Raw genomic sequence first — 25,540 nt, 5'->3', positions numbered from 1 at the left:
CCACAGTTCGAGTTTAATCCTTTATGAGATATGAACTTATTTTTGTACTAGCAGAAGTTGATATTGAACCGTGGTTTGAGATGACTGGTAAACATACGAAAAGAAACCAAAGAAGCAGCCTTTTTTTCCCTCCCCACTTTTTTGGCTTGGAAGGAAAATGAGTAAAATGGAAGTAGTTTTTCCAAAAAAATCAATTTTTTGTGTTTAGTTATCCATGAAAAAGGAGTTTAAGGAAGTCCCCATCATTATTGTGAGTTGATGATTGCAAGATCCAAGGTCCAAAACCTGGCCCTAACAAGCTGTTTCTGTGTTGTAGCCTTGTAGGAGCATAAGCAAACATTTCCCCTCACCAGTAGTTTCCTAAATGAGTATCGAAATATGGCGTGTCAGTAATAACAATCGTATCCGAAATGAGTATCGATATCACTCATTCAACATCCGAAATGAGTATCAATGTCACTCATTCAACACATCAAAGTACCAAATACAATAAAGACATTCAGTATGAACCACAGTTGTAGTACTCTACTCAATTCATTCAATTCGTTCAGAATGTGCGACAATCGAGGCTACGAATCTGATTCAACATCCTCTGCTACCTCCTTATAAAATAATTTTCTCAAACTATATGAACTGAATAAGCCTGAGAATAAAGCATTCTTACAACACAAAAATCTGGGTAGTGGAACCATATGGATTCTACATCACACTGCATCATGACAAATCTTTCTGAGATGTCACCTTATTTTTGTATCTTCTGCCCGGTTTTCACGAGTAAAGCATATCTCCTAGGTTGCCTTCATGATATCTCCCACCAATTTTATTTTGCTGGATTTGGTGCGAAGCTTCTAGGTTCTCTCTCTCTCTTCAAAATTTCACAAACTTTGCGTCAGATCAGAGTCTTTCTCATTAGTTTCCTTTCTGTAAGCTTGTAGCCTCTCTTTGAGTTTCTTACTCTCTTCAAAGTTTGCCTTCCGCTTTATAGCTTTCTATGAAAGAAAAATCAAAGAAAGCACTATGGGAATCTAACTACAGTTCAAAACTGGAAGAAAACACACCCAGATGACGAAAACTCACCTCCTGCCGGAAACAGCGATCAAGCTTTATTTTGAGATCCGTGCATTCACCAAAGAATTTTGCAACGGGATGGTCTACATGACACTTTTGGAACTGCTCAATAATCTGCACCATGCATGCTATTACGAAAAATAACGCGTAAACAAGTCTCAATATCTTTTATCTGATATCAACATAGAGAATCCTTCCAATAAACAGAACCAATACATTCTGTAGGGTAATCTAATGTCAGTTTAGAAGGCAAATGAAAGTGAATGCAACGCAGTTTCACCATGACAATAATCACTGAGATAGAGGATCGCGACAATTGGTTTGTCTCCTCGTCTTGAGGAACAGCAAAATTTGTGCCACCAAAATCTACTCTCAAGGCCTTGGTCACATCTAAACAAAACAAAGTTGGCAATTCCAGTTTCTGCATTTAAGACCTTATGTTCAGTGATTGAGACCAATGTTACACAGAATGCAAATTGTTCTGGTACGGAAAAAGATAACTTAAACGTGGTATGACACAAAGCCTAAATTGTAATATGATAGAGATATCTAGCTTATAATAACATAAATATGTATTTCTAAAGATAAAGATCTAATAGGAAACACACTTTTAAAATTTGCAAATAATTCATGCGAAACAGACAAATAGTAGTATTTTGAGCATTTTTTTCAAGATTTTGTCTTCCAAAGCTACACTCTTTCTAATTTTTATTGAACAAAATAAGCAAAAATTCGGGATTGTCAAGAAACAAAAAGTAACCATGTTGCGAATGTGGATTTCAATATGCTAATCACTGGGTATCAACATTTTGTCGTACATAAATTGAGACTTCACAATGGCTGTCGGTGAAACACAATCCTCTTCACTCAAGGGACAAGCAACCAAAAACAATGATTGGGCATCACAGTGAGCCATCCTCTTTACTTATATAACGTTTAAAGATGTCGGAATTAGCCACATTACTGACTACAACATAGTGGGTGTGAGGATACAAAATCTGTCTAACACGCGTACACGTTGTACAGTAAGAAAAGGAGAATCTTTCCAAAAGGATTACACAGAACCTTTCCACAACAATATACTCTGTGTTTCACGAGGATATCTTAAGCCAAGAGTGCTACTCATGATGAATAAGAGTCCTAGTATTTCAAACAAAAAATTCATTCTTTATAACTTAGTATAACGTAAAAGAACATTGAGTTCAGATGATCCAAAGGTTTCCTATTATCGGTAGTCTGATGACTTGATGAATCTAACAAGTATACAGAAACCCAAACCAGCACAAGCTCATGCAAGAGTGGTGATTACACAGCATCAAATAAGTGAACTGTGACTAGTAACAAGCCATTGATATTCTGTTAAGCAATAAGCATACGAAAAAACATGAAAGCAGCAAAAGCAACTTACTTCCGCACACATTGGGTGCCTGTGAATAGTTAGAGGAGGATGCATTGTAAGCCAAGCAACTCAACCTGTAATACAGTGCAAGAAACAATGCTCATCAAGTTTCTGTCTTAAACAAATAGATTACAACAATTAGTACTACAAAGAAAGAAAATGCACTTAATCCAAGTTGTGGACACCCTTAGTCTAAGTTATTGTATGACAATTCAAATGAACGTGTTAAAGAGATGTGTAAATTCAGTGGAATGCACCTTTACATTTAATGCCAACATTTACAATTCTCACAACACCAATGGAAAAGCTCTTCCAGGAGCAAATCATGATATTGACCTACTCGGAAGAATGTTTAAAAAGCAGTTCAAGTTCCTAGACTGATTTTCAACTCTGAGAATGAATACAAAGTTTAACTTTCTTTCTTCCAAAAGCATTAAGTTCTTTTTTGAAGTGTATACTTTCAATTGGCAATTATACACCTAGCAATGAAGAACATAATATGAAAAAGACACATCTACTATGGAAAGAATAATTTTTACGTGGGTTCAAGGCAAAGAAGACATAGGAATTGATGCCAAACGTGGCATGGGAATGTAGATGACGCTAAAACCATTTGCAATTTACAAGTTCACAGATTTTCCTCCCCTAATTAGATGTTTTATGAACTTTGCGACGTAAGGCAACTATACAATGGGTATTTTTGAGCAGCAAAATAGCGCAAGTCAAGCTCAAAAAAGAGTCCACACCTTATTGCCTTCTCAATCCAAAGACTTTCATTTTTCAGAAAAAGCAACACATAATTACACATGCATGATGCATTAGGTTACAAAATGGAACATTTTTGTTTCATGGTTGTCATTTTCATCATTCAGCGAATGAACAGAATCTGAGGGCATTGGTTTAATAGGGGAAAAATTATTGGCCCAAGTGTTTTTATTTTTTCCAGTGCGCAGTAGTGGGAAAATAATCATTCCAGAAAACAATGGGAGGAAAATAAGAACACGGCAAGTTGAATGCAGTCATATACTTGGATCGGTGAAACCTGTGGAGGAAACCCAAATCGAGAAAAACACTTTCGAAATCGCATGTAGAGTCATTCCGTGCATAGAGACTTAGAGAGAGAGAGAGAGAGAGAGAGAGAGAGAGAGAGAGAGAGAGACGTACCACTTAGAGTATCACAGTCGATCGCCGGAGGCTCTGAAAGAGACGAGAGAGAGAGGAGGGGTGGTGATCGATTAGGGTTCTTGGGGGAGGGGTGGGTCGGGGTTATGGGGGAGGAGAGGACTGGTGGCCGGTGGGCGCGGAGATCCTCCAATTCCCCAAGAGTTGGAGAGGAGCCAAACTCCGGGGATGGAGGCCAGATTTTGTATGTATTTATGTTTTGGTAAATTGGTTCATAAATTATTTTTTATTTGATCATTTTATTTTAGTTTGCATAATACTGGTATACATATCATTTCATTCATAATTTTTGTTTCTAATATTACAACAATTCCATTATATTGATGAAATGAACTCTTTAATGCAAAAGATAGCTACTACTAATCATTTAGAACTCTCTATGTCTTACATTTTATCAATTATCCAAAGTTAAAAGTGGCTAGCCACGAGCTTTGTCTTATGCTTTATCAATTATTCATAGTTTTGACTTTTGTCTTGTTTTTTTCAGTGGGTTTTGGTTCATTCATTTTGGGTAAGATCTTTCCACTTCGGTCATAGTTTGTTAGATAGGGTAGTTGTGAGATCTTTAAATTTTTTTGTAAATCCTTTGTAAACCTTGGTGATAGTAGTAGAAATTTCTCTTCCATGGCCAAACCACGTAAATTGGTTGCTCTCTTTGTGCCTTGTTTGTGCGTGTTAATTTTTCCGATTAAGCTTCCGTTTGCGGGTGGTACTTCTTTACAAAAAAAAAAATTCAAAAAAGATCAGCTCAACCCTATAAAGATATGTATGTTGCAGTAGAGGATAATAAAATGACGTACTTTTTGCGAGATTTTCTATCTAAACAGTTCCGATCGCTATCGTGAGCCTAAAATGAGCCCCAATGATCTAAAACTGAGCTAGAGGGGAGGAACAACAAGATTAAAGAATGACTACAGCTAACCCTCATTAAATGATCTTGTCTTTGACAAGACTCGACGACGCTTAACTTTCTCAGAGAAACAAAAATGCTAACCAACAGCTAACTCTAATCGGTTAAAATAAAATGCTACTATCTGGTAAGAATGAATTCCTAATATTACTCCAAAAGTTGTTTCAGTTTTTCTATGAACTCCAGCTGCTTGTATCATATGAGCAAATTGTCACAAGTCACAACAGCCTGAAATCACAACATGAGATAAAAATACATTTATCTTCAGCTTTTATTAAAAAAATTCCAAGGGTTCTTGACCCTAGCCGTAACAAAGAGAATCAGGCAAACATAATTATCAGAGATTGCCTAACAGGTCCTCTTCTGGGAACAAGAACTAGAAAAAAATTGAGTATGACATCGACTTGCAACATAAGAGTACCCTACCTCACAAGGATAAAAACACATTGAAGCTAGAAAAAACATGAAGGGTAAAAAATTACAAGGAAAAAAAAACCTCCTCTAATATTTGCCTGGATGCAAAAAATCAACTCGTTCCTTGTAGCAAACCTCTACCCAGGGGGGATCACCGATGATATCGCAGCTCTCAGCTGCTTCAACTTCATGCAGCATATCAAAATTGAACAGAATGCTAGTAACTATTGCGTAAACTAGTTATGATGCCACCTTTGTCTTGACAATTCTCTTTCTCCGAGCCTTGGGAAGCGCTCCTTCTCCATCAGCAGCAGGGTCGCCTTGCCCAAGCCCAGAAACAAAGCCATTCTTCGAATGGAACCAATTTGAAGGACTGTAAGGCTCGGATGGTCTAATATAAGCCTTTGAGTGATGGTTTGAATAAGCGAGTGGATCGGCTTCTATCCGAAGCCAACCCAGCCTCAATGTCTCTCCTATCTGAACATTCAAAAGCCTGCACATGTTTCGAAACACAGTTACATCAAATGGAGGTGCAGGGACGAAGACACAATTTGAACAGGCAGGGAGGGAGTTAAAAGGAGAAAGGAAATGGCCAAAGTAACAGCCGAAGGACAAGCAACATGACACGGAAATGAAGATTTTTAGAAAAACACAGGACATAACAGGCGAAATGAAATTTAAACATGCTCTTTCGTCCCTTGTTGTTAGTCTTCTATTGTATTCTGGATGTCCCACCAAAATCAGACCTCTTTGAAAAGTATAACAAAAAAAAAAAAAAGATTCAAAATTTTCAAATCTAACTGTCATTAAATGATTATAGCAATAGATATACTTAAAAGTGGATTAAGGGGAAATGTTGGGAATCTAATCCAACTTTCGAGGAGACATTAAATACATGTCCCAGTCTCCTAAAAACATTGCAAGGTCCAAATGAACAAACAAAAAGGGACTGAGGGAGCATAATAACATGTACCAATGAGTAATGAAAAAGGAAACAGAACCCTAATTGACACAAAAAGAACCCGCATGTTTAACAACAATAAGTATCACGAATTCTAACCAAACCCAAAACAACTAAAACACACATAATTTAAGATAAAACATTTTAAACGTCATTGATCACGCCCACCATCTAACAAAACCTTTCTAAAATTCATAAGGCCGAATGAAGAGGATTAATTGGGCGAGGGGTGTTGTGTCATGATACATACCCCTTCAGAATTGTGTGCTTCTTAGGATTATGAGATTATCCCAAGTCCCACAGACTACAAGGATATCACAGTACATACCATAATCACGATTAACTTAAAACAACTGCTACTTGTCAGAGGGAAAGGAACATACCTCAAAGCTGTACTGAAAAAGAGGGCCAATCCAATTGCATCAAAATAGTTCATCATTGTTCTATCAACTCCACATAACAGCTGATAACGGAGGTTAGCATTTACAGCAAGGAAAGCCCCATAACCAAGTGAATTAGTTGACACAGCAGGAATTGTAACCGACAACCTGCCAGATAACCAAAGGATTGCCAAAATTAAATTCCAGGAAAGTGGTTTCAGCCAAAAAGGCGACTGAGAATGGAGATTGAAAACCCAAAATCAATCTTGTTGAAAACTAAAAGCATAACAGATGAAACAAATAAGAAGATTAAAACAGAACATCTTCAGAGAGTGTTGTCTACCTATCCTTTTTACTAGCACACAGATGTGACAAAGCACTCTGCGCTGCACCAGCAGCTGCCCCGACCATACATAACTCTACAGCCTTGTAAATAAAAGATTGGATTCTCTTTTGCAAGTCAAATTCTCTAAGTGGGTAGCTCTTCTCAAATATATTGTTTGGAAGCTGCAAGGTACTTTGCAAATCAGTGTTTCCATAGGAACGGCAAGGAGCAAGTGACCACACAACAATGGCATTGCATGCAGTGGTGGTGAGAACATTAATCAGTGCCAAATCCCATTCCTCCTTAATCCTATCATCACATCAAAGAAACAAATTATTGAGTTGCTGTATTCAAATAAGCAAATCATCCTTTTGTATCCATTTCAACAAGGTAATCACCTTTCTTTGCGATTTTTCAACTCCCACCAAACAGAGCAGCCAATTGTGGCAGCCTGCTCCAGAAGAAGCCTATATAAAAATGCCGGATCTGCAAGCATCCTGCCAAACAAAGATGAATAACAATCAAAATTAACTCAACTGCTAACAGAATGTTTTCTAAGCACTAAACCATCCAAATTTTGGAAAACTACAAAGACCTTCTTCTCATTCTCTTCAGTTTTCTATAAAAGGAATTTTTACAACTATCAAATCCCAAAGATTAAGCTATTTACCACTGATTCCCTAATTACAAGCAATCATACAAGTCAAAGATCCTACAACTGATTTGCTGGTCATAAGCAATCATCTATTTTGGTATGAAAATCAGCCCTAGAAAGTCAGCTTTCACACAAAAAACAATGATTGCATATGGTTGTCGCTACATGATAGAACAAAATTAAGGACTGTATGTCATTTCTAGTTATGGTACTAGAGCAAGAAAAGAATGTGAAGACATTCCTTGGTATCTCATCCTTAGTTGCAAGAAACTTTTGTTCGGGCATACGAATCCGCCTCAGAACCTAGCTCCCGTGCTCCCAAGCCAGAACCTTCTAGGAACCCGGCTCCCATCAGAAAAGGAGCGTGTTCCCAACTAGGTTAGAACCTTTCAAGCATATGAATCTCAAAAGAAATATTAGAAGAGCTACCAAGCAAGACAAAATGTGAAATAACGACAAAATACCAAAAAAACATTTATTCCATATCAACAAGAAACTATGAATAGATTTATTCATATTTACCCAAATATAGTATAACTGTATAAGCATAAGATTTAGTTTATAAGCATAAGATTTAGTTATAGTTTGGAAAAACAGAAAAAGCATTTGCGTTTGGCTCCAATTCTTAGTTGTAGGGATCGTCTAAACAAGGAGCTTCTATCCTTGGTAATTGATCAATCAGGTGGGTTTTGCCGACCTTGGGTCCTATGTAATACTAAGTTTACTGCTTCATAAGTTTATATATTCTTCATAAAGGTTCCCTAGTGCCCCCAAACAAGGAGCTTCTATAATCCTCCTCTCCCACCCCCGTTTCTTGCTATTAAAAATATACATCACTTTGGTGACGGGTCTAACCTAATAATACTCGTACTGATATCTCCCAGTGAGTTAACACTCCGTCTCCTAAAGCAGAGAACTGAATGTAGCATATTCAATTCCAAAAATTTATACAAGTGGCACCAATGGTATTTGTGATGTTTGTGGTCTACATCTTCCTAAATTGCTAACGATCCTGAGAAGTTTATTTCCAAACAGTTTAAAATAGCAATGTAGTTACATTTTAACTACAAATGTGGAAACCAAATCGCATATTACATGAGTAAAGACGCGGAAAAAATATGTTCATAGAATTTAAATTATCTAGTACTACCTTAAATCTTCTCAAAGAGCCATAAAATTACAGAGGACTCAAATACAATATCCTAACCTTTAAGTTTCATGAATCATATTTATCGGCATAATTACAATTTACAAGTAAAAATAGCCTGCTTATCAGCACTGCCTCACAGCAGGCCCATAGTTTAAGTAAGTTCCAATGAAGAAGAAAATGAGCCTATTTCATATTCTCCTCTATCACATGAAATCTGTACGTCAGTTTCCTTTCTTTAGTATCGTTTTCGCTCAACATGATTGCCATGTTTTCTCAATTCACAAACTTGTTTTTAACTTGTAAGGTGGTACATGCATAGCACAGATAGAATCATAGGACTAGGGTGGTGCCTTGCCCATCAACATGGACATACACCTCACACACTCTTAGGAACATCTCTAATCTATCTTAAGTATATCTTAACAAACAATTGAAACAAAAGACTTCACGACCACATGATCCATGTGGTGAACCTCTTGATAAAAACAATGCCCCTTCTTCACAACTCAACTCAAGAAATCAAAAGCATTAACATACTGAAAGCATCATATGCAAGGCCATGGATCTTGAACGTTACCTGCCAATGAATGCCCTGGACATTGCTTGAGGGAGTTTCCGAGAAATGAACCTCGTAGTGGTTGGCCTGGCATTCATCGCAAGAAATTTTGCCATTAGGGCTGAGCTGACCAAACCCTGGAAGCACAAGCGCATATTAGAACTCAGCCTAAATTTTAATGCAAACTTAAACAATAGGAAAACACTGCACCATTTGACAGGCTTGTTGCAGTCCTTGAGGCAAATCCTTCAATGTCCTCTGCCACTCATATAGAACTGCATCAACAAACTTGCGACCAAAAAGCTGGTAACATTACACTAATCATTATCCGTGTAAGAGTAATCAAACAACATCGAAATTAAACATCATAAGAATCAACATTTTTGTCTTGAATGCATCCTAACCTCTTGAAATACAAGCCGTCTCCCAAAAAATCCACCCTCATCTCCCTCATCTCCATCATCAAAGTCATCAAAGTAATCATCATCACCATCATCATCGCCTCCATCACCACCACCATGATAGATCTTCTTTCCAATATCGCCACCATCACCTCCAGTTTCAGGCTACAAAGATTCAATGAAAATACCATGAGAGTTATTAGTTCACAGCAAGCTTTTCTCTTAGGGGCATTCATTTTGTTATCTGATAAACTTTTTGTCTTTTAAAAGTCGGATGCTTGCTAGTATTGTCTTTTTGTTAACTAGGATCTAGGGCAACAGTAGTTAAACAGTTTGGCTACAAATACATCCTGAGGTGTCTGACAACTATGTCAACTCTTACAAAATTCCTATTAAAGATAATTGGAGAGTCAATTTTAGGTCAAGAACCCCTAGCATAGCAGAATCTCAGTTATCTGTCTCTTAGTTGCAGGATCCTCCTATTGGGGGTCGCAAATCGACCCGAAACGTTGCTCCCTCGCTCTAGAGTCAGAGTCCTGTGAAAACCTCACTCCCATATAGTAGGAATCTTGTTCCCAGCCGAGCCAAAAACTCTCCCACAAAAAATAGAAGAAGAGCTATGAATATAGGAAAATTTGCACCAACCAGAAGATACTAGAAAAAGAATAAACTAAAATTTATTATAACGCATAATATAATTGACTTACATTTACTATAATTAACTTGCAACTGGTATGCATTCATCAATCTCGTAGTTTGAGACATTGTAATACCAAACATATCCAATATCTAGAATATGTATTTTCATACAACCGATGTGCATTACTAAAGACGTTTCCAATCTTATGATCTTCTATGTGCTCTTGCTCTCCCGTCCCTGCTCCATCTCCTGACTTCGCACCCACTTCTTGCAACTAAGATCTATCTTCCCAGTTCCCATTTTAGTTATTACTCATCTATTCTATCTCGGACCTTTTTCCTTGACATCAACTATCGATGAAACAGTTCCTTGAAGACTTATATCAGCATGCGCTGCAGCAACAAGGCTGTAGGTGTCACCTATTTGCTGACCACTAAACAATCTTAGAATTTAAGTGGTTAGCATTCGCGAAAGCAATTGGAACAATTTTCTCAATGGATAATAACGACATACAGCAAGATTTTTTATTTTTTTTGACAAGGGATAAGTAAGATTTTTTTTTTTTTTTTTTTTAAGGGATACAGTAAGATTTTAAAATAAAACGACATGACTCTCCACAATTCAGCATCACAAATTCAGTGGTCATAGAGATCAACTTAATATATACTCTATATGCTAATAATAAGGGTTTCAAATGAATGATTATGCGCGAGAGCGGAGGGTCCTGCTGAATAATTATATTAGTAATAATAATAAGGGTTTCAACTGAATGAATAGCGTTCATCTAGTACAAAAAACATCACCATTCTCGATAAACGAACACAACAATACCTCAGGAGGCGAAGGTTTGTCCTCCTGCTTTGGCTTCTTTTCCACCTTCGGTTTCTCCAAAGTCCCAATCGAACCGGACTTTCCTCGCCCCCCCTTCTTCATACACGTCACCACCGCCGGCCCCGATTCTACTCTGAAACAACTCTCCAGCACCGCTGCGCTGTCCGCCGCAGCCGCGGCCGAACACTTGGCAACCAGAACCTTGCGTTCATCGCCTCCCGAGACGACCAGGACCCTACGGAACTTAGCGGAGACAGGCAGTCGCCGGTGAAGGGGGATTAGGGGTTCAAGAGATAAGGTCTTGGTGGTTGGGATGGTTTGGGCGTTGGTGATTGGCATGAGTTGGGCGGTACGGAAAGCGGAGTGATACATTTGGTTTACCTTGTGATGGGGTTTTGTTTGTTTGGATAGTGGGAAAATTGGTTCAGAGTTTCATGGAGAGAGAGGGAGATGGATACGATGACGGGAGGGTTTTGTTTTCTTCTCTCTCTCTCCAGTTGTGATCGTAGGGAGAGAGAGAGAGAGAGAGATGATGGGTAAGGCCCGAGTAGGCGACAAACCCGAATCGTGAAGTGGGTCGACTGCCTGGGGGGATTATTTGCACTAGTTTACCGGTTTGTCTCCGGTTGTGATTAGAGCTGTCAAATGGGTCAGACCAGCATGGCTCGGCACGGGCACGGGGTAGCACAGCTCATCACATGCATGGTTTTGGCTTGACACGGCACGGTTTTAGTGGGCACGGGGTACGACACAGGCACGGAAGTGGGCGGCATGGCACGGGCACGACACAAAAGTTGGCCTGACAGGGCACGGTCGCGGTACGGAAAGTGGACGGGCACAGCACGGCACGACACAATTCTAGCCGGGCACAGACACGGCACGAGACACGGACAAACAAAAAAATATATAATTTATTAAATAAGTCAAATTGCTTTTTTTATCCTCATTCAATATTTTTTCGCATTTTTCAATTTTCAAAAAAAATAAACAACTAAGACTTTTAATTTTAAAAAAAAACAATTTCTTAAAAATTCATGTTTTTAAAAAATCCTCTTTTTTTTACCTTTAAAAAATTATCAATTTTTATTCGGTAAAATTTTTTATTTTTTTTAGTGAATAGGCTTTATACAAAGTAACAAATACTACAATTTTATTACATTTTCATTTCGGATTCCACTTTATTACAAATAATATTTCAATACAAATACAACCCTTGAAATAATATTCGGATGAAAATTGATTGGCAATGTGCCGGCACAGGGACGACACGACTTAAAACGGCCCGACACGATTAAGTAAACGGGCCGACATGGCCCGAAAAGATTGAAAAACGGCACAGCACGACACAATTTAAGAAAATGGGCTGGCACGGCACGACACGATTGGCAAACGACACAGCACGACACGATTGGCAAATAGCACGACACGACATGATTTAAGTAAACGGGCCGGTATGGCACGATTTGAGTAAGGGAAAATGACGGGCAATGACATGTTTTGATAATTAATACCTACCTAGGACATTTTCAGCATTAACAATTATTCTTAGCATGTCCTTAGAGAGTATTAATTATCAAAACACGTCATGGGCCATCATTTTCCCTTTGAGTAAACACTGTAAACGGGCCGGCACGACACAAAGCATGGTTAGCATGGAGTTAATCAAGCCGGGCCGGCACAGCACGACACATTTAACACCTCTAATTGTGATCGGTGACAAGGGTGTTGCCTCCGCCTATTTAGGCCTGTTCCAAAATGGGAAATAAAAAGTCTTTATTTTTTAAGAAGACAATTTCAAGTTCAAATATATTGGGTTTATTGAAATCTAAAAATATGCAATATGGATCTTATTTGAAAGATCTCGATGAGATATTTTATACGGTGCAAAAAAATCCAAAATTTGTTTTTTATTTACAGTTTTTTAGTTTAAAAATGTAAAATAAATATTTATTTTTTAAAAAATGATTTTAGAACTAGCCATAAGGCCAAAGAGTGTAAATTTCATCCACCTTAGATGAAAAATCCAAATTTTCCACCACCACCATCAATTGTGGGTCCCACCGTACGTAAATTATAATAATCTGAATCGTTCATCTTGTAAGACTCGCAAAGTAGTACATCTTCACAATAAATAAGCTTTATCGGACATGGATAGGTATATAAAAAATTGAAGTTTGGTTTAAAAAATCAACGGTAGATTAGTTAAAGTTAAACTATCCATAGCCGTCTATTTTATAAACTAAGATTTAATTTTTAATGATAAATATGATTTTTTTTGTGAGAAATGACTACTGTACGAGCCTTACAAGATAAATGGTTTAGATTACTGAAAAAATACATTGCGGGGCCCGCAATGCGTGGTGGAAACCCCATGGTTTTCACCTAAGGTGGAAAGAATTTTTTCTCAAGGCGGAATAATTTGTTTCGCTTATTTTTTATTTTTATTTTAAAAAATTGTATTTTTTAGATTTTCTTTAAATTTTTTTTATTGATTATCGCTTCGTTATGACTAGATGAATCTAAAAAGAAAAAAATACGATCGAAACCCAAAATTTTAAAATAAAGATAAAAAAATTTGATTAATTTTTTCTTTATTTTAAAAATTTGAGTTTCAATTGTAATTTTTTACTTTTTATATTCACCTCGTCAAAAAGAAGCAATAATCCACAAAAAAAAAAACTAACAACTACAATAAAAATTGAATAAAGATGATAAACAAAACAAGATAAATAGATTATTTTGCCAAAATAGGCCTAAATAGAATACAAGCTAATAACAATAGTCAAATTATTTTTCTCTGAATAATAGTATTTTAATTAAGTTATGCGAGTAGAATGATCTACTAAATTCGAGAAAATATGAAACTTTAGCACATTTACTTTAGCGGAAAGCCACATCCTACATGCACATTGGTTTTGGTGCGTCTATCATTTCTCTTAGGGGCACTAAAACTATCAAACAAGGTGGTATATAATAGTAAGTTGCTTACCAGAACTGTCAACACTTTTACGATCACACCCACTTACACGTCCATTTTACTCACTCACAAACAATCATATGCGGAACTCATACAGACTACCTCACTACAACTCCCAACACTTCTACAATGACACTCACACCTGATGTGTGTGGGTCCCACACATGATTGACAGTGAGCATGTAAATTGGGCATGTGGATCCCACACATGATTATGAGCGAGTGTATAAAATGAACGTGGTTATACTATTTTCCCTAGAACTGAATATGCCCTATTTAAAAGGGAACGGAGGGGATGACCGGCCTTTGGAAGTGACTATAGAGCCTTCGAACCTGGAGGGGATTCTTGAGCACTGTGCCGCAAGGGGAGTAAGAGGAGTCCGAAAACCCAAGCCATGAGGCCACCGCCCCAAGATTCAAAGAGGCACCGTCGATAGCACACCTTTGTTTATTTATCTCATCGATAGCACACCTTGAACCAGCGATTTCTGACCCGTCGAAAACCCATGGGCCACCAAGCCCACCACCGAAGAGATTGAACTTCGATCTCGAAGTTGGGCCAGACCAAAAATGGGCACAGTAGGGACTGCTGTGTGTTGGGCCATAACAGGGCCCCTGCTTTCCCAATATAGAAGGCCCAAAGATAGTAGTAGCCCATCTAATTCAATGGCCCACAATCTCCATTGATTTAGATCTGAAACTAGATTTTTCACCGAGGCGCCGGACCGTAGGAACGGTCGAAAATTCAAAAAAGTTCAAAAAACCAGCGGGTTTTTATTTTCAGCCTTTTTCCCAGTAGAAAAATTACCACTCACTTTTTCTCTCATGGTTTTGTTTTGAAATTTGAAAAGCCCTCATTCAACCCGGTTCTTTTGTATAGCGCGCCCTCTCTACTTTCACTCTCTCTTCCATACATAAAATAAGGAGAGAGAGAGAGAGAGAGAGAGAGAGAGAGAGAGAGAGAACTGTGAAGCAAAGAAGAAGAAGAAGAAGCTTAATAAATCTCTCTCCGTCTCTTGGCCATTTCTCTGCAATTGCATAACCAATCTTCATCGTAAGCTCTTTTGCCCGTGTTACATTTGTTACAAGCGGATGCTTGCACACACCTGTATTTTTGCTTCATTTTTTCTTTCAAAAGTGCGAAATAATTCGTATGCCCTATTTCGGTTGCTCCTAAATCCATTCAATACATGGGTTCTGCTTAGTTTTTGTGATCCTTTTCTCTCATCTGGGTTTTATCTGAATTGTGTAGTAGTGTGGGTTTGTCTCAGCTATTAAGTTCGTTCATACCTGTTGATTTGCAGTTATTGACAAATCGTTTTTTTTTTTTTTCTAGATCGCTGAATTAGTCATTAAGCACATTCTAGCACAAACCCAAGTGGTCATAGTTACTTGTACTTGTACTTGGTGGCTCTACCCATTTGCATCGCTTATTTGGTCTATTGCAATGTGGTTCACATAAATCTGCTCACTACCATGAGATAAGTTTGTACATTTCACTCATTTGTTTGCTATAAAGAATCAGTTTTCAGCGGGTGCACGATTGTGATGTCGTGTCTGAGTTTCAATACCATGTAGAAATCCTATGGTTCGGTTGATATTTTGATTTTTCTCAGTGTTTTGATAATTGACTGCAATTTGTTCGATATGTATCCTCAGAGAATGGACTCACTGCCTGATGCAATCATCCAGTACATTTTGTCAAACATGGGCAATGCCAAGGATGTGGCATCGTGCACTTGCGTTTCCAAGCGATGGAAAGACTCGATGCATTATCTTAAGGCCCTCTACTTCCCTCGCAACCTTAACGATAACCTAACTGGTGACCACACTTCTGAAAGCATCGTGAGGCAAATGGTGTCCTCAGTTTTCCGACTAGAAGAGCTGGTGGTTTATTGCCCTTTCACTAGCTCCGGCCTTTCTTCATGGCTGTCTCTCCAAGGATTATCCCTCAAGTACCTTGAGCTCCGAATGGACAATCTTTTCGAACAGCAGATTTGTAACGACAACAATTCAAAACTGGACTGTATTGGAGCCGCTTGGAATTTGGAGTCACTGAAACTTTGGGGTGTCCTTATGATCCACTCCCCAAAATGGAATACTTTTCAGAAGCTTAGGAATCTTGAAATAGTTGGTGCGCGGTTGGAGGACCCCGCTTTGTCTAATGTACTGAAAGCATGCCCTAATTTGACCCATTTATCCTTGCTTGCATGCGAGGGGTTGAGGTCTGTTTCAATTGAGCTGCCTCAGCTAGAGCAGTGCAAGCTGGATTTTTATGGTTTGGGAAACAGTTCGCTTTCTGTCGTCTCTCCAAAGCTTGAATTGCTTGAAGTGCAAGGGTGCAGTTGGATTAGGGTTCCTGAGACCAAATGCTTGAGGAACCTTTCCATTGCCAATAATTCTGGTACCCATAGCTACATAAATTTTCTTTAAACCCGTTTGTTTTATTGTTATTTGGCTTACTGATTTTCTTCTCTCTCATTACTTTCAGGGAGAGTTTACATGGTGGATTTTGAGAAACTTGTGGCTCTTGAATTCTTGTCCATCAGAGGGGTCCAGTGGTGTTGGGATGCAATAAGCAAAGTGCTTCAACTGGCGAGTGAGGTGAAGCATCTCTATATGAAGGTGGAATTCACTGGGGATTTTGATGCCCTTCTGCCATTTCCAGAGATTGATTTTGTAGACTTCTTTAACACCCATCCCAAGCTGCAAAAATTCGATATGCATGGTGCCATGTTTGCTGCTCTTTGCCAGAAAAACAGCTTGAAAAATGTAATCATCTAAATCCATTACGTTGTTTCCTTTTAGGCAGAAGAATGGTTGCCAAGAATTATTGTCTAAAACAAAGATACTATTTTCCTTTTGCAGGTGGATTCGAGATTTGTGATTCCATGCCTTGAGGAGACAGTGATCACAGTGAGATCGCCATTAAATGCTGAGCAGAAGATGAATACTCTTGAATCGATGGTGAAGTATGGCAAGAATTTGAAGAAGATGACTGTAAGGATACTTGATATGAAGAGCAGCCATAGCAGTGCAGATGATTTCTTCCAGGAGATTTGCAGGTTTAGATGCTTGAACCGCAAGATTGTTTCAATAGAATAAAGGCTCAGGGGAGTGAGCACTTTCCCCTTGATCTAATCCAAATCATTCTTGTTTCTTGTATTCCATTGAGTCAGTGACTGCCTAAAATTCTGATGTTCTTGACAAATGTTGGACCATTCTTTAACTGTTTAACAATCAACCTCATGAATATTTTTGCTTTCTATTTAGCCCCTCATTTGGGTTAAGCTGTTGCTGTGTTTGGGAAGTGATAATAATATGATTTTGAGCTGACTAGGGGTTGTGAAACTTGGTGCTATAATTCAGTCACATACACATTGAATTCTGAGTTTAACTACCTCGAGAATGATTTATTGTGGGTGAACAATACACTTGATGCGATTTGTTGAAAAAAAAGAGGTTGCCCTTGTGGTTAGTGTAGTTGAACTATCAGAGAGTTTTTCAAGAAGAGAAACGATATGGGTATAGATTTGGGAGTTCGATAAAATCTACCACAAACATGAGCAAGGGATACACATGCTGTAAACTAGTTAATTCCATAACTGGTCATAAGTTTCAACACATTTTGCATAAATTTGGAAATACTTTCGGAATATTTAAATATACATCTTCTTTATTCATGCCATGTAAGAATTTATCCTACTCTTTTTTCATGTTTATGTTTTCATTCTCTTAGTGTGTGAATTACTTTCTTACCATTTTCATTATGATATACATATATTATGTTATATTACTTTCCTAATATTATATTGCTTTCCTAATATAGTGGGATTGGATTGGATTGTTTTTCTAATTAAATTGAATTATTTTCCTAATTCAGTAGGATTTGGTAAATTTAATTATGAATTTTTTTTTTATCATCGAATGTATTTGTGGAATTGATTTTTTTTTGGAATATAACAGGATAAGTTGACCACATTTTTGCATGTTTTCTTCAAATCTTCGAGTTGACCAACTAGATAACAAAAAACACATTTTGCATAAATCTGGAAATACTTTCCCTGTGGAACTTGAAGGCAGAGCCACGACTTGAGTAAATACTCGTACCTCATGAACTTAACAAACTGGGATCTGTGAAATGGATCTGTTTCTTGTTGATTCCATTTGAAGTCATATTGACAATCTGTAAGTACGAAATTCGCAGAGTATGATTACTAGAATAAGAAAATGCAGAGTCTTGATGGGTAATGACATTCCATACAATGAGATGAAAATTCACTCTTTTCTCACTAACTGTTGATTTCCCATCATTCGAAGCTAGAGCTATGAAAAGTTGCATACCATGTGAAATGGTGTCGAAAAATTTCAGCATAATTCAAAAAACAAGATAAAGAAACAATGTGCTCCTAGAACCTCATCTGCTGTCATATAACAGTAGTAAATCAGTGAATCTATATCAGCTTCTTCTTTAGGAAATATCGCTTCAAGTACCACAACTGTGTAACAGAGACCGCAATGCAGATCCCCAAGGACAAAATACTGAACCATGCCACTCTTGTGTTAGTTGTTTCGCTCACTGTCCTCATTTCTGCTTCTCTGCGAGATTACAACCCCAAACCGAAGAAGTTGGGGGAAAGAGAGTTAGAGTAAAGAAAGGGAAACATAAAATCAAAGCAACATAATTAGATGCATCCAAGTATAGTAACAATTTACCTGCTCTTGAGATACAACAAATTTTCATGGATAGCCTCCACTGCTCCTTCAAGCTTTTTCAGCTCAAGCTCAACACCCTGTGCAATTAGAATCAAGGCATGAAAACATCGTAACTCAATTTCCAGGAACGTGGGAAAAAACTATAGGCCGCTGTTTCATAGTTACAGAAATTCTACCCATAAAGCATTCTTCAAAATTAAAAAAGAAAAAGAAAGTTACCGCTAGCAACATCCTGTTGCTCGTGTTTAGAATCTTAGGACTATTGGCCAATGCCAAAGTGGTTGTATTTCGAGTACGACTAGAAAATCCTGATAAAAAAAACAAAGTAAAAAAGAATACTTAACAGTACCCACATCAATTTTTTCTTTTCTCGCAACTGAATCCCAATCCTTAGCTGCAATTCCAGTTTTCCAGTCGAGATTCACACTCACATCTCCGCTTCCTTGATAATGCCCATCCACCGTAAAACATGCCAGATAGTTGCCAGCCTCGTGCGTTGTAAATGCAAATTGACCATGTGTCACATTCTCCTGGTGATGAATATTGTTGCCATAGGGTGATGTTACCTACAGGAAGAACACAAGAAACTATTCAAACTAGTTTGCCAGAAACAATTTTTAAGTGCCGCGATATGTTTAATAAAATAAATTAGACTCGCACTTCTGATGAGCTTGGCTAGCAGTTCAAACTTCTTTTTTCAGGTAGGTTTGTATCAATCCAGAAATAAAAAGAGAAGACAACCACTCAAAAGACTTGGCAACAACAAAAATTAAACCAATACATGGCAATATTCAAGTGGGAAAATACACGCAATTGAAGGGCAATAAAACAACTGACAAGGTCCCTCCTCTGTGAGAATTTTAGCCTATAGAACCACCTGCCAAGGACCAACAAGATAAAGTCACCAGTTTGATTCTCTAGTCTTGAAAATCTACTGAGCTGGATTTCATACACGTGTCTTTTAGCTTGACGTGGCAACAGAAAGGAGGATGTGCAGAGAATAATGTTTTTGACTGAGAGGGAGGGCATGCTGTTGTCTAAAGTCCACCACTTAGGCTGTTAACTTGACCTGAATTTATAGCATACTCAAAGAGACAGGTTATCTAGGTTCATTCAAAACTGCAACCGTTAAACCTTTTAGTTCTGTGACATGAGTATCCTATCATTCAAGAGCAAATATCAGGTTCAGAAAGTACTGCAAACAGCTTATGCCTTCTTGTTGCTTTCTTGGTCTGTTTCAAAAACTGAAAAAAATTCATTAAATCTAGCAAAGAGAAAAGCCGAACCAACATCAACAAAAGCAAGGAATATGAAGGTGGCAAATAACGCATCAGAAACACTCTCACAAGAGATATGGCCTAGGAGAAAGAAATTACAAGAGATAAAATCATTATTTCTTACCTTCTGAAGCATGACAAGAAAATAAACTTCATTTAGCAGTAGTATTTAATGGCAATAAGAAATCTAGAGAGGGTGCTGGATGTGTAACAGCATCTCGCACTTTGATCGTAACGACCACACAGTTTATGAACATGTTACAATTTACTGCTTACTTGACTGGGCTGGGACCCACAAGAAAATGATACAATAGCTTACATGGTATAGTTTGCATAGTCCTATAAGTGGTTTGGAAAATGATATTCAAACTCTACTTAAGCTGCTCACACTCCCCATGTGATATGCTAAAAGGCAAAACTGAGGTGTGAGAGACTCCAAATGGATTGTAAATATAAAATCGCCCCTTTCTCTTGGCAGATGATAATTTATGCACTGAGAGGGAATATTTTAGCAAAAGCCAATAAATAATAAAATAAAATAAAAATATATAAATAAATACAGAATAAAATAATAATAGGACGTAATTTGCTGAAAAGACTCGACAATGTCGAAGAATTCGTTCCAAGGACGGATCATAGGTTATTCCACCCTATTGAAAGTCCTCCGGTTGCGCTCTCCAAAATAATCCCCACCCGTGCAAGACACCAAACCAAGCCTTTTTCCTTATCTTCCCACCAGTAGGCTGTTGCCCCCTTCCAGACTGGATAAAATCCATCACATTCCCAGTGAGAGCATGCACACGAAGCCAAGCATACTTAGAAACAAGGAGAAAAAGCTTCTAGACCACACACACAAAAGAAAAAGAAGATGATTTGATTAGCTGATGTCCCTTTCTTACGCGTTAAACACCAAAATGAATTTGTTGACTCCTAGGCAAGTTACAAATTGTACGAATCGCGTAATCTATCGCTCTCTCTCTCTCCTATGAGGAGTAGCATAAGAATTCCAATAATGGCTACCAACTGCTCAACCTCCCAATCATTTACTTTCTATGGGAGGCAAAATATGAGAAACTCAGAAGACCGTCTTTTTGTGGAAAGATATGCTCTTAAACCCTCCTGTCATGAAAATAAAGAGAAGCAGTGAAAGACCTCCAACTTCTCCTGCGCGCATTAAAGATGATTCTGAATGCAAACCTTCGCAACCACCCTAACAACCAAGAGCATGGCTCAGCAAACCATTCCACCATGCTTGGATACCTTGGGAATCCCTGAATCATGTGACACTAACAACTTCGATCGAAGACAACTCCCACACCCTTTCTAATATCTATTCCACTCGCAAGCATAACCTGAAACTTTCACAGACATTTCATTGAACAAGCTTGATTGATACTTTCAAGCTCCTGAAACCCCAAATGGCCTCCCTATGAATGATACAATCAGTACCTGTACCACAAAATCCACAAATGATATGTAACTCATCTCATATCCCATACCAAAGAAAGTCTCTTTGCACCACTTAAAACCATAGTAAATTAAGACCTGAAGTTGGGAACAAACTTGATGAAGTGTTTTTACTCAAAGTAAGCCGCTGCCAACCCAATTTAGACAAACATTCTCTCTTTCGCTGCATAACGTCTTTGAAATCCAGCATAGCTTGCCTTATACGAAGAGCCTAGGGGTAAGCATCAATATGGCAAGAATTCCTAAAGACAACCCAAAATGGAAGCCAAAACTCCGCACCAGGAAGTAGGCACATCATTGACTCGAATAAAGGTCGATTCCCTATGTTCACATTCAACCCTGACACAACCTCAAAGCAGTTACACGACTGTATCTTGCACATTTGATCATAAGAAATCACAAGATCATGTCATGGAGCAAACACTAAATTGATAACAAAGAACCAACTTTCGAACCTTAGAACCTCCGAAGGAAAAAAACCTCTTTGCGCTGCCCATCAATTTATCCATTTAACACCTCCATGATAGAGATGAAAAGCCAAGGTTACAAGGTGTCCTTGATGCAATCCTCAACATGAGCATATGCCTTATTAATATCCAACATGCAAATAAATCACAAAGCCCTACTACTCAATCTAGAGCCCTGTCCCATCAGCCACAATTACCAATCCAATTTGTCAACCTCTCACTTCCTTCAAGTGCAAAGCTAGCACTTTCTCCAATTTGTTCACCCCTCCATGCTGATAGGCTAGAAGTCTCTAATAGTCTAATATCTTCCAAACTGCCCCTTGTTCTTAGTAGTCAAGGCCACCAACGAATCATTCAAACCTCTTCTAAAATCATTGCTCTGAAATAACGTAGGAACATCCACCTAACCTCCTTCCTAAGCATTTCCCACAGCTAAGATGAATGAGATGGGATGATACATATTGGCTGAAGATAAGAAGCTAACTATATTGAATTGGAAACAAGAGATGCAGTAAAGCTACCTGCAGATGATATAGTTACCATAACACAATAGGTCAAGTTGGAACGGCAAGTCAAGATGCTTTTACAACATTTACTCATTCTTATAACTGCAAAAGGCCATTTGTTGTCTTTCAAGGAAAGAGTAATGTTTGGTAGGAACCCTTTCAAGCGATTGATGCTATTAAGACACGAAAGCACCAGTGTCTAAAAGCAACCAACTACCCATAATACAACAATCAATGCTTAATCAGACACACAAAGCATGAAGGAAAACTCTGCCTAAAAGACCCACTAGTTGAGAAACTTATAGGTTAACTTTTCGTTACATTCAAACAATGCCAAAAGTCATGGTAGGGTTCACAACCTGTTAATTTGGTAAATCATGGGAAATCAATGAGAAACATAGTATATTGTGGCTCTTGTTCAGTACTTATTGAAAAAATGTACATTTTTCCATGGGGGTTTGCCGCATACCATGCAGTCTCTTTTTTTCCCTAACAGAGGATCATAGGAATGCACAAATACACTTATCTATTGAGCATCCTTGTTACGGGAAGCTCCCCTTTTGGAGGCAGAAGGTGATACCATTTAAGGTAACATCTGCGGGTATAACATTGTCAAGTTAAGCCTTCAATCAAAGCCTTCACAACTAAAAAAATTGATCCATATAACTATATAAGACACGAGTGAAACCCAAAAATCCTACGGACGAATGAACCAATCATTTTAGCATGTACAATAGTGTATGAGCTGAATTCAGGCAGAGATTGAGAAACAGGAAAGAAAGTAAGTCATTTGGCGTTCCAACAAAAAGGAAAAGCAGCGAAAAAACTAGTCAATCGTGCATCCATGTCATCATAACTTGCAACCAGTAAAGAAATTAGCAACTACACACAAATAAATGTAGATGAAGAGAAGACCAGTGAAATTTAAATGATCAAACCATATTCATGATTCGTGAAGTAAGATACACACACACACACACACACATCTATTACCATTATCAAGGGAACACACCCCTCTTGGTGTGAACTGCGGTTATGAAGCCAGCCCACACTTTTTAATTTCCTAGACTACCCCTTAAACCACCCAAAGAAACTTCCAAGAAGAGAAAAAAACCTGCCACCCTAATTTTCTTCTCCCCTCTTTTCTACTTTCACATTACAAATTTCGTCGTGGATTTATCTCCTTTCAAGATTTTTTTACTTCTCCTTTCTTACATAATCCTATTTGCACAAGCATCGGGTTTGCCCAGGTGTCCAATTATGGACTCAATACACACATATATCTAGACAATGAAAATTAAAAGCAGAAACCCTAATGCACACCGATAAGGATAAATGAGAGAAATTTAAATGATCAAATCATATACATGATTCGTGAAGTCTACACGCGCGCGCACGCACACGCACATACATACATATATCTATTGACATTATCAAGGGAACACCCCTCTTGGTCTGAATGGCGGTTATGAAGCCAGCTCACACTTTCAATTTCCTAACTACCCCTTTAAACACCCAAAGAAAGTAAGAAACTGCTAAGAAGAGAAAATAAACCAGCCACCCTAATTCTCTTCTCTCCTCTCCTCTTCTCTACTTTCACATTTCAAATTTCATTACAGATTTATCTCATTTGAAGATTTTTTTACTTCTCCATTTTTACATAATCCTATTTGCACCCGCATCACGTCTTCCCGGGCGTCTAGTATATACATATATCTTAAATGAAGAAACCCTAACGCACGCCAATAGGGACAAATGAGACAAAATCTGATCAAACGGGGAAAAAAAGAACGAGGGTTTTGGATTTCGATCGAACCTTGACGGTGAGTGTGGGTAAGGTGTGGCCGGTGTGATCCTCGGAGATGACGACGTAATCGCCCAAAACGACGACGTTGTTCTGGATTTCCTCCGACACGCACTTGGTCCTCGACGACCCCGGAAGGTTCAACCATATGGCCTCCCCCACCTGCATCCAATCGCTCGCCAAACACAGAACCGTCACCGCCCAAAACAACCCCCTGCTCAATTCAGCACCCTTCCCCATCCTCTCTCTCTCTCTCTCTCTAGAGATATAGATGTGTGTATGTATGTATCGTCAATCTGGCACTCTGTGAACTGGAATTTTGATCTTCGTGGGGTCGAAGAAGCGAAATCGAAGACGAGAAAACCCTCGGACCGATCGAAATCTCCCCCTTGCTCACGGGTGGGGTTTTTCTGCGAAATTTTTCCTGGGACAAGGAGAAGGGAGGGGATATTGCCAATGCAAGTTTTGCTGGTGTCAGGATTAAAACCAAGAGTTATTGCGTGAACTGGATGTAGAAATTGATAAGGGCACCCGGATGTGCCCGGGCCGGGGCAGTACTATTGTCTAGGCCGGGTCGGGTTACTTTCGTTTTCTCTTTGATGGATTAAAGTTGGCCCAAACATTACATAGACCAAATTAGGCACGTTGGAGTTGGACTGGTCCAAATCTATAGCTTATTATTATTATTATTATTATTATAATAATAATGCTAAACGACACACACATAGAGATTTCATCACAACCAAGATTTTGAATACCGTTTCGGACATGGGATCGATTTTTCTTCTGGTACGGTATGTACCAGTACCGGTGAGATACCGGGTACCGTTTCGAATTTGCCGTTATTTACAAATATGCGTTAAAAATTATATTTCTAGTTATAAAATTAAGTTTTATTTGTATAGGCTAAAAAAAGCTGTAGGCTAAAACAATTTATTTGTATAAATTTTACAATTTCAATAAAAGTAGTAGGCTAAAAAAAGACAAGAAATGATAAAATGGTGTGCTCTGAAAGCATGCTATAACTTTTCTCCAAAAGTAAAACTCCGTTTCACGGGATGTTTATCTTCCCAAAGATCCAGACCATTTTTTTTCATTCTCTCTCCATCTTCCAAAACTAGGGAAAACCATTGAAAATGGAGCGGGAAACCAGAACACGATCAGTGAAGAAAGGTCGACCAAAGGTTCAAGTGGCGTGCAAATTTGAAGATACAAGAAGACTTCACCCACAGATCGACCATTTTTTACGGTTCTCTGCTCCGATTTTCTTCTTTTCCCCTCTATTTCCTCTATTTTTCCAACTGATCCAGCTTTGCAAAATACAGACCGAAATCCCCAGTAATACCATCTCGTTCGGTATTTCCCGAAATCGTCGGTATTCTCCGGTAAGCACCGGTATTGAGACCGGAACGAAATATGGAGTTCAAAGTACCAGATTCTGTCTAAAACGGTAT

The 25,540-nt window shown here is 38.3% G+C and overlaps 4 protein-coding genes across 4 annotated transcripts; 1 reads left to right on the top strand and 3 right to left on the bottom strand.

Moving 5' to 3' along the window:
* Nucleotides 1–498: 498 nt before the first annotated feature.
* LOC131308811 (uncharacterized) lies at nt 499–3,952 on the bottom strand. The gene is made up of 4 exons (XM_058335835.1): nt 3,632–3,952; nt 2,477–2,541; nt 1,078–1,182; nt 499–989 (listed from the first exon to the last, which is right to left on the bottom strand). The coding sequence occupies exons 2-4, from the start codon at nt 2,519–2,521 to the stop codon at nt 876–878; spliced, it is 264 nt and encodes an 87-aa protein (XP_058191818.1). The 5' UTR covers nt 2,522–2,541; nt 3,632–3,952; the 3' UTR covers nt 499–875.
* Nucleotides 3,953–4,801: 849 nt separating this feature from the next.
* Nucleotides 4,802–11,436, bottom strand: LOC131308807 (protein RETICULATA-RELATED 1, chloroplastic). Its single transcript, XM_058335831.1, has 8 exons — nt 10,873–11,436; nt 9,405–9,566; nt 9,211–9,303; nt 9,022–9,137; nt 7,038–7,136; nt 6,658–6,948; nt 6,318–6,482; nt 4,802–5,466 (listed from the first exon to the last, which is right to left on the bottom strand). The coding sequence occupies exons 1-8, from the start codon at nt 11,242–11,244 to the stop codon at nt 5,214–5,216; spliced, it is 1,551 nt and encodes a 516-aa protein (XP_058191814.1). The 5' UTR covers nt 11,245–11,436; the 3' UTR covers nt 4,802–5,213.
* A 3,256-nt stretch (nt 11,437–14,692) lies between these two features.
* Nucleotides 14,693–17,185, top strand: LOC131308806 (F-box protein At1g10780). The gene is made up of 4 exons (XM_058335830.1): nt 14,693–14,903; nt 15,509–16,253; nt 16,341–16,621; nt 16,718–17,185. The coding sequence occupies exons 2-4, from the start codon at nt 15,512–15,514 to the stop codon at nt 16,952–16,954; spliced, it is 1,260 nt and encodes a 419-aa protein (XP_058191813.1). The 5' UTR covers nt 14,693–14,903; nt 15,509–15,511; the 3' UTR covers nt 16,955–17,185.
* Nucleotides 17,186–18,042: 857 nt separating this feature from the next.
* Nucleotides 18,043–24,563, bottom strand: LOC131308805 (transmembrane emp24 domain-containing protein p24delta3-like). The gene is made up of 4 exons (XM_058335829.1): nt 24,099–24,563; nt 18,919–19,131; nt 18,566–18,642; nt 18,043–18,448 (listed from the first exon to the last, which is right to left on the bottom strand). Exons 1-4 carry the CDS (start codon nt 24,324–24,326, stop codon nt 18,304–18,306), a joined length of 663 nt encoding a protein of 220 aa, XP_058191812.1. The 5' UTR covers nt 24,327–24,563; the 3' UTR covers nt 18,043–18,303.
* Nucleotides 24,564–25,540: the final 977 nt, after the last annotated feature.

This window comes from Rhododendron vialii, chromosome 11a (genome assembly GCF_030253575.1).
Source record: "Rhododendron vialii isolate Sample 1 chromosome 11a, ASM3025357v1".
NCBI lineage: Eukaryota > Viridiplantae > Streptophyta > Magnoliopsida > Ericales > Ericaceae > Rhododendron > Rhododendron vialii.
This window is presented reverse-complemented; position numbering and strand designations above follow the sequence as displayed.

What these genes read in the sequence shown, in the direction of transcription:
- LOC131308806 (XM_058335830.1), top strand. Translation starts at nt 15,512, where the DNA reads ATGGACTCACTGCCTGATGCAATCATCCAGTACATTTTGTCAAACATG. An exon ending in TTCCATTGCCAATAATTCTG is followed by an intron (nt 16,254 to 16,340) that starts GTACCCATAGCT and finishes CATTACTTTCAG; the next exon opens with GGAGAGTTTACATGGTGGAT. An exon ending in AGAAAAACAGCTTGAAAAAT is followed by an intron (nt 16,622 to 16,717) that starts GTAATCATCTAA and finishes TTCCTTTTGCAG; the next exon opens with GTGGATTCGAGATTTGTGAT.
- LOC131308805 (XM_058335829.1), bottom strand. Translation starts at nt 24,326, where the DNA reads ATGGGGAAGGGTGCTGAATTGAGCAGGGGGTTGTTTTGGGCGGTGACG. An exon ending in TACCCACACTCACCGTCAAG is followed by an intron (nt 19,132 to 24,098) that starts GTTCGATCGAAA and finishes TTCTTCCTGTAG; the next exon opens with GTAACATCACCCTATGGCAA. An exon ending in CGAGAAAAGAAAAAATTGAT is followed by an intron (nt 18,643 to 18,918) that starts GTGGGTACTGTT and finishes CTAATTGCACAG; the next exon opens with GGTGTTGAGCTTGAGCTGAA.
- LOC131308807 (XM_058335831.1), bottom strand. Translation starts at nt 11,244, where the DNA reads ATGTATCACTCCGCTTTCCGTACCGCCCAACTCATGCCAATCACCAAC. An exon ending in TCCAGGGCATTCATTGGCAG is followed by an intron (nt 7,137 to 9,021) that starts GTAACGTTCAAG and finishes TTTGTTTGGCAG; the next exon opens with GATGCTTGCAGATCCGGCAT. An exon ending in TTTTTCAGTACAGCTTTGAG is followed by an intron (nt 5,467 to 6,317) that starts GTATGTTCCTTT and finishes AAACATGTGCAG; the next exon opens with GCTTTTGAATGTTCAGATAG.
- LOC131308811 (XM_058335835.1), bottom strand. Translation starts at nt 2,521, where the DNA reads ATGCATCCTCCTCTAACTATTCACAGGCACCCAATGTGTGCGGAA. An exon ending in GGCACCCAATGTGTGCGGAA is followed by an intron (nt 1,183 to 2,476) that starts GTAAGTTGCTTT and finishes TGCATGGTGCAG; the next exon opens with ATTATTGAGCAGTTCCAAAA. An exon ending in ATCGCTGTTTCCGGCAGGAG is followed by an intron (nt 990 to 1,077) that starts GTGAGTTTTCGT and finishes TTTCTTTCATAG; the next exon opens with AAAGCTATAAAGCGGAAGGC.